Source organism: Protomyctophum parallelum, assembly GCF_964188405.1.
Source record: "Protomyctophum parallelum genome assembly, chromosome: 13".
Taxonomy (NCBI): domain Eukaryota; kingdom Metazoa; phylum Chordata; class Actinopteri; order Myctophiformes; family Myctophidae; genus Protomyctophum; species Protomyctophum parallelum.
Genome location: NC_139708.1, coordinates 40,737,797 through 40,746,411, shown reverse-complemented (window position 1 = coordinate 40,746,411; position 8,615 = coordinate 40,737,797). Strand labels below are relative to the sequence as shown.

Below are 8,615 nucleotides of genomic sequence, written 5' to 3'. Positions count from 1 at the left end.
TGTGCACGTTCACGACGGCAGCACGCTCGTGCGCGTTCAACGGCAGCGCGTTCATGTGTTTGGGGCCACTCACTATTGCAATCCATCCCAGAATGCACTCTGTTCCTACCCGGAAGGAGGAGTGAAATCGCCTCATGCGCTTTTGAGCAACTTAATGCAAGTGGATGGAAGGAGAACTCGGATGTCATCTCTATTCATATATACTCTAAGCATTTAACACGTCAACTATCAGGAGCAGTGGGTGTCATTTAACACGTCAACTATCAGGAGCAGTGGGTGCCATTTAACACGTCAACTATCAGGAGCAGTGGGTGCCATTAATACAACGCTCTGGGAGCCATTATAGGGGCTTAATAGTCCTGCTCGGACTTGGACTTCTGTTTTCCCAGATGGCCTCTCTCTGTCTGTCTCTCTCTCTCTCTCTCTCTCTCTCTCTCTCTCTCTCTCTCTCTCTCTCTCTCCCCATTCAGAATGAAGAAGTAGACAATGGGCAACAATAACATAACACGTGGTTAATAAGTGACTCAAAGATCCTCAGATAAATCAATACATGGACAGATCTTTATTGATCCCTCTCATTATGAAGACATTCAGGTGTCTTCATGCGTGCAGCAACAGCAGCCAGTAAGCGTGAAATTCAGGATAATTACAGACTGTGAGACCATATAATAGACATCTGTCTCTGACTGAGATGTGGTTTTTTTTGCGAGAGTCCTCGAGGGGGTTCCAGGAGTTCCCCAGCCAGCAAAATGAGGAACTGTTTAATTTGACCGAATGATCATAGGTTTCTCTCTCTCTCCACAACAGCACGTATATTGGCTACGGCAGGGGTACTCAGCTTAAGATGGCTCAGGGGCCACTCAGAAAAACTCAAAAAATTCAAAGCTAAAACATGTCAATATTTTTTTTTTTAACGTTTTACATGTCTAAATGTACTTTGTAACAGACTACACAACTAGTCTAAAAAATAAGGAAACAATAAGAGTACAAAGCCACATTTCCATCTATAAGACCAAAACCTCAATAAACAAAAACATTGTGATTTAATGATGAAGTTACAAAATGAGGCTTTGTCCACCCCGCGGCCTTCATCATGTGGCTGAAGAACGGCCAGCCGTTGGAGTCCGACGGGATGCGTGTCTTCGTCACGTCCACCGTGGCGGTAGACTCCTCCACCGGTCTGTCCACCACGTCCTCAACTCTCCAGTACGAGGCCACCAAGCAGGACGACGACGCACATTTCTCCTGCCTGTCCGTCCACGAGCTGGGCACGGAGGAGTCCGAGCCGTTATTTGTCGTCAGTTATTGTGTTTGTCACAACCACTGAGAGCTCTCCGTTCACTATGACGTAAAATCCTCCATTCATGTGTGGGGGGCCAAAAAGGGCTTATGTGGAGGGCCAATAAATAAGGGCTTGTGTGGGGGCCAATAAGGGCTTATGTGGAGGGCCAATAAGGGCTTGTGTGGGGGCCAATAGGGGATTATGTGGAGGGCCAATAAGGGCTTGTGTGAGGGCCAATAAGGGATTATGTGGAGGGCCAATAAGGGCTTGTGTGGCGGCCAATAAGGGCTTGTGTGGGGGGAAAATAAGGGCTTATGTGGGGGCCAATAAGGGCTTATGTGGGGGCCAATAAGGGCTTATGTGGGGGGGCAATAAGTGCCATTGGCCCTTCAAGACAAACATTTGACAAGTAATGATAATTCCACTATCATAATGAATTATCTTTTAATGTGCTGGCTGCCATCAGTCAGTTTTTGTTTCAGACTAATGAAAACATATTGCTTATTTTATTGTCCAATGACATGAAATGGCACAAGGGACGGACTCCACAAAAAGACCACCCCCAAAAATCGGCGCGCGCTGTGCACGCGCCCACACATGTGCCCTTTTCTGGAGTTTGAGCCCCTGCCCCCTCAGTGCTCTCTGCACGGCCCTGTTTAGCACCCTCAAAGTTTGTGTTTAGCACAGGGGGGACGTCAGACAGATATTTTGTGAAGCCACTAAGGAAATCGGGACATCCTGAAAGTTCATATAATGGCCTGTTGTGGCGCTGTCATTGGGCCCAAAAAAACCCATATCCCCATAGAGGTCCATGTATTTGGGCCCAACTTCACCTAGACTAGTGTATTATCTTAATACACATGGTCATGAATACTTTTTGCTTCCAGTCACTAGTTTAAAGTCTCATTTGTCATAATATTCTTTTTGGAAAATTATATAAATTTAAAAATAAAGTTGCGTATGTTCTGAGGGGCGTGGCTACCGTTACAGTCTATGATCGGGAGCCACCCCCCGTTCAGTCAAAATAAAAACCAACTAAGAAGAAGGGGGGAAGTCCCGCCTCGTTGTCTGGGCCAGCCAATGGCCAGCCAAACGGATCTAGAAAGATGGCGATTTACAATACAAGGACTGACTGGCTTCATTTTACGTCCATATCAGACCCGGCGAACGCTTTGTCCATATTTGTTTTTACAGTCTATGGTTTAGCACCCTCAAAGTTTGTGTTTAGCACCCTCAAAGTTTGTGTGTAGCACCCTCAAAGCTGGACATAAAACGATATAACACCCCTCAAAAAGTATTGGAAATTGGAAAATAATATTGGAAAAAGTACAAATACATACAAATTGTACTTTAAGTATATAATGTATTGATTAAAGTTATGCCTGATGCCATGATGACGACACATTGACGTTAGACAACACACTCCATATTTGGGCGTATAGCTGCTTTGGAAACGCATTATATGGTCATAGTTTAGTCACTCACGATGATGACATCATGAGTGTGATGTCAGAGAATCTAATTCAGAGAGGTTCTCAAACTGCGGGCCGGGGCCCCACGTGTGGCCACAGGTCAAATGCACAAAAAATGCAATAAAACAATAATGTGATATATTATTGAAACAAAAAGGATACATCATATCCATAGTAAATAAAAACGTCTGGGTTTCCGAGGCTATATCCATAGTGATAATAGTAATAGTAAAATATAACCTAGTAGTATGACATCAAAAGATGTCTCAACTAAATTAAATAAGCTGTTGACTGACTTCTCCACTCTGATCATTGATTGGATGTCATTGGACAGACAACTGACTGACTGGCAGGACCGCGCAGCCAACCGGAGAGTCCCTGTCCGTGCGTCTTGGGTCCAATCAGAGCGGCCGAGGGGCGGGCCCATGTGCAGCAGTGCGTCGGGTGGAGTCTCGGTGTGTGCGTGTGACTGTGTGTGTGTATGTGTGAGAGAGAGAGACAGAACAGAACGCAGAAGAACCGTTTAACAGACACACAGGGAGGAGACCCTCTGCTTTTCTTTTTCATTTCAACAACTCCTCTTCTTCCTTTTTTCATTAACCTCCCACCACACACACACACACTACAAAGACTGTGATTTTTATTAAAACAAAGACAATGACGACGACCACCACCTTCCAAGGAATGGAGCCAGGCGTTAAAAGCAGCTCAAGGTAAAAAAAAAAAAAAAAGAAAAGAAAAGAAAAGAAAAACCTTATTTAAACAAAAAAAGAACATTTCCTTCCAGAACAAACAAAAGACGGGTCGGGTCGGTGTGGATGCACATTATTTCAGAACCAGTATAGAGGGGTTCTGGATCTTTCTAAAAAGAAAAAAAAATCTTTATAGTTGCATTGGTTTGTTTTTTTCTGCTAATGGACACAGAAACAGACTAGGGGGGTGGGATTATAATGTGGATTATGGTTTAAACTGCTATAATTAATCTTATTGTTGGTGGGAGTGGAGTGGAGTCTGGGACTGACTCAAACTGAACTGTCTGTTGGACCAGCAGAGCCTGAAGCTAGGCTAGTTTTTTTTTAGTTTAGGGTTCAGGCTCTCCGCCTGGCCTTTATTTGTCGCTAAATAGAGACACTGACTCTGCAATCAGGAAAAAGGAAACTCAGAGAATATACATGCCTGATGCCACGAGGTGGAATCACCCTTTCTCTCTCTCTCTCTCTCTATCTCTTTCTTTTTGTTTATCATGGTGATTTAATTTTAGAAAGCCTGATCAAATCAAATGTGCCAGCAATGAAAGCTGATCCAGGGAGGAGGAACAGCAGAGAGAGAGAGAGAGAGAGAGAGAGAGGAAGGAACTTTTATTCTGTTCCAACTATCTGTCCAGCTATATGCAGACAGATTCAAAGAGTGTTGCTCTGAAGAAGCAGACGAGGTTGGAGTGTTTTTCCTCTAGTTAGATCTATGTATGCTTCTTATGATCTTGTCGCTGCATTTTCTACTGCATTAAAGAAGCATAATAATAGGAAAAGATTTATAAGCTTTCAGATGATGTCCAGCCCTATAGCCACGACAGGGCTCTCTGTCTCTCTGCTTGATTCATTACAGGAACAATATATCCCAGACAGACCCAGACTCTATCAGTCTGCGGATCTCATTATCTCTCTTGAGTTGGCCTTCACTGTAGTCAGTGTGTTGTTGGATCAGAGAAGCTCGTCTAAATAGTTTCTTCTGGAAAGATCCAAGTGTTTGCTCAACATTGTCATTGTCAGATGGTGCTTATAAACGTGTTTGTGAACTGAAGTATGATGATCATTTGACCCATTAAAAATGCCTCCTTTTTAATAATAATAATAATAACTTGCATTTTATAGCGCCTTTCAAGAAACCCAAAGCGCTTGAAGTTGCTTTTTGAAGTTGTTGTGAATGGACTGAGGGAAGGAGGGAGGGAGGGAGGGAGAGTACCTTTTGTAGGGGCCCATTTTTAGGGAGTCATTCCTCAGGAACTCAGTCAGACCTTGGCTTCCATTTCCTGGAAGTGGTGATGATGATGGTGATGATGTGTTGCTGACTCGCTGTGTGCTTTCACTCAAAGTCTCAAACACTGAAGTGAAAAGAAGATACTTGGATAAGGAAAGATCTGTCTGTAAACAACCAGACAGTTTGTCATGAACATCTGAAACGGATCTAATTTGACAGCTATATTGCTGAGCGAAGGAAGCATGTGAGATGCTCGAGCGTTCCCTATTGGCGTGGTTAATATAAAGGGTGGTGTGGGGGCTTTGAGTGAGCTGGCTAAAAGCCGCCCTGTGTGCAAATCACTGGTATACGATCTTTGCTTTTCCCGTCCGTTGGGCACTTTTCCTTTTAATGCTGACCGACCCACTGCGATCGGCACACAGCCGGCAGCAGCAATCCCCAACTTCAGCAGAAAGAAATTTGCCTAGGGAAAAATAATCTTACTAGGCCATCAGAAGCCATCTTTGTGTCTGTGTGGACTGTGGAGAGAGCCGGGCTGCATGGTGTGTGTGTGTGTGTGTGTGTGTGTCCCTATCTGCCTTTTCCACTTTTCCCAAACAAACATAAATTTCTCCTGCTTTTTTACCCCCCCCCCCCCGCCTTCCCTTCCCTTCATAGAAAATATTTGCAGTTTCATTCTAGGGTGGGGTCTGCCCAGCTAGCTACAATCCCTCTCTCCCTCTCGTCGCAACAATCTGAGCGTGGAAACCATGATCTCATCCTCCTCCTCCTCCTTCTCTCTCTCTCTCTCTCTCTCTCTCTCTCTCTCGGCCTCGAGCGAGGTGAAGTCTGGTTCAGGCATTAAGCGTTAACCCCAGTAAGACGGAGGAGGATGGGTGTATACACAGATTACACTGCACACACACACACACACACACACACACACACACACACACACACACACACACACACACACACACACACACACACACACACTCAACTAAACGAACAGACCCCAGCAGAAACAAACATCCATTCCACCTCCTTTTGTGGATTGTTGCTTCTCTTCGTTATACAGTTGTATCGCTGTATAGTTGTATAGCTATATGGTTGTATAGGGGCGACATTGTTTTTAGGATTCCATCTGCCTCGCCTGGCCTTGGCACAGCTGCTGTGTGTGTGTGTCAGCTGGTGGCTGCGTGTGTGTATGTGACTCTGTGTGTATGTGACTCTGTGTGTGTGTGTGTGTGTGTGTGTGTGTGTGTATGCGAGTGACTGTGTTTGTGCGTGGGTTCTTGTGTTAACATGTCGAGAGGACCAAATGTCCCTCCCCACAAGTACACAAGAGAAATGGTTGTTTTGTGGTCGATACAGATTAGTTTTTGTTTTTTTAGAGTCACGCTTTGCAATTAGCCAGAGGTTGAGGTTAGGATTGTACACTTTAGAAACTTTGGTTTTCGGGTTGGGTCAAAGATATTGACATCTGAGTTGTTGTGCTCCCGAGATCCGCTGATGATCCGATCTACAAGCTCACAAAGCACTGATGATCCGATCTACAAGCTCACAAAGCGTCACAGTCTCTAGAGAGAGCAATCTAATGGACACACTGGGCTGTATTTTGCGTGTCTTAAGTACCAGGTCTTATTCCCTAACTTAGAGAGAGAGAGAGAGAGAGCTAGCTCTGCAAACGCATCAGTTTGTGTGTCCTCCGCCCGTCCCTTAACGCCAGCAGAGAGAGAGAGAGAGAGGCTTTCCCTGCCCATGATCATGTCCTCTATATGGAGGAATGTCTGTGGAAGCAGCCGGGGGGGTGGGGGGGGGGGTGAGATGATGTGGTGGTGGTGGTTGAGGCCCTTCCACGCTGTCTTCTGGAACACTCTAATTATTAGGTGACCTATATCGGCTGTGTGTGTGGAGTACAGTACAGTATAGCGATGCTATGCTGACCCCGATGGTGATGGCGGGTGGCTTGGCTTCATGCACGCCACCACAGTCACAATCAGTTCTGTCACATCACGGTTAGTATTATACAGCTCTAGAGAAGATGGTGAAATGATATTGATGCTGTTGTTGTTAAATGCTAAAGCACCAGCATTTGTAGTGTTAAGGAAAGGGGAAGAAAGAATATATAGGAATGAATAAAGGCCTATTCATAGTACTCCAGTTTTGGGTGATAAGGTGACCACCGAAACGGTGTTTAGGTAAAAAAACTAGAGAGATGTGTTTGGGGTGAGAGGTGAGTCGCTTATTTACCACTGCGGCTCAGTGACGTCATGTTGTAGTTTTAGTAAAAACAGAGGGATGTGTTTCGGTGAAGTGGTGAGTCACTCTCTTACCACCGCGGCTCAGTGACGTCATGTTGTAGTTTTAGTAAAAACAGAGGGATGTGTTTGGGTGAAGCGGTGAGTCTCTTACCACCGCAGCTCAGTGACGTCATGTTGTAGTTTCAGTAAAAACAGAGGGATGTGTTTGGGTGAAGCGGTGAGTCTCTTACCACCGCGGCTCAGTGACGTCATGTTGTAGTTTTAGTAAAAACAGAGGGATGTGTTTGGGTGAAGCGGTGAGTCTCTTACCACCGCAGCTCAGTGACGTCATGTTGTAGTTTCAGTAAAAACAGAGGGATGTGTTTGGGTGAAGCGGTGAGTCTCTTACCACCGCGGCTCAGTGACGTCATGTTGTAGTTTTAGTAAAAACAGAGATGTGTTTGGGTGAAGCGGTGAGTCTCTTACCACCGCGGCTCAGTGACGTCATGTTGTAGTTTTAGTAAAAACAGAGGGATGTGTTTGGGTGAAGCGGTGAGTCTCTTACCACCACAACTCAGCGACATCATGTTGTAGTTTCCGGTGGGCACCTTTTAATATCACCTAAAAGTGATAAGGTATGATGAATTGGCCTTAAGAGTAAGGAGAAAATGGGTATAAACTACAAAGAGGTCTAATAGAATAGATTGGAGAAAACAAAGTATATATACATTATAGTATACATATTATATGTACAGGTGCAATACAGGGGGTCAGATAAGTCCATATATTCACTGTAGACATAACACATAACATTGCATTATGAGGAATTATCTGCGACTAAGCCCCGGCATTTTTTTCCTGCGATGAATGGATGAGTGCCAACCAAGTGGTTACTGGACTGGTAAGAAAGGGCGCGTCTGGCCTGATAAACGTGTGTGTGTGTGTGTGTGTGTGTGTGTGTGTGTGTGTGGTGTGTGTGTGTGTGTGTGTGTGTGTGTAGGTGAGTCATTGGAATGGAGGCAGCTGCAGGTCCAGATTGGTATATGACAGGCTGACAGTTAGCCGGGGCTTAGCAAACAGAGGTCTTTGTGTGTGTGTGTGTGTGTGGGGGGGGGGGGTGTATGGGGGGCTTGGATGGGTATGGGGGTGGAGCATTAACAGGGTAGCAGCATGTATGCCTAATGTATTGGATTTGTTTATTGATTATTGGGTTTTGTGCAGCTGATCATCACCCCCACCACCACCACCACCACAGTTTGACTGACTGACAGGCTAATCCTGACCATTGATTCTCAACCTTTGTCATTTCAAGGATCCCAGCAGTTTAAGATTGTGTTTTTTAGGCCACACTGACTGAACCCTGGCCCATTATTTTGATGTGATTCTGTTCATCTCTGGGAACTCCCACGTTACAATTATCAGAGCGCGTCTGAGTTACAGACCCGTAAGGGTCCATCTGTTTTGTTTTGTTCTTCCGGAACTGAATGGAATTGAAATGTCCTTTTTATCATTGTGTTTCCTTTGCTTCATGTTTTATATAAAGCAGGTTAGGTTGAATTGCTTTGTTGTTGAAATGTGCTGTACAGATAAACTTGCCAAAAAAACAATCATTTAACCCATTTTGGGCAGGAACCCCTTTTGGAGAAATAGCAGACCTACAAG

The 8,615-nt window shown here is 44.9% G+C and overlaps 1 protein-coding gene across 1 annotated transcript in view; it reads left to right on the top strand.

The window, feature by feature from the left end:
- Positions 1 to 3,232: 3,232 nt before the first annotated feature.
- The window catches only part of LOC310869496 (jupiter microtubule associated homolog 1-like), a 29,156-nt gene continuing 23,773 nt past the window's right edge, over positions 3,233 to 8,615 (top strand). The window contains exon 1 of the mRNA XM_083780262.1: positions 3,233 to 3,467. Coding sequence (XP_083636388.1) covers positions 3,412 to 3,467 — 56 coding nt within the window. The 5' untranslated portion in view covers positions 3,233 to 3,411. The remainder of the gene's footprint in view (positions 3,468 to 8,615) is intronic.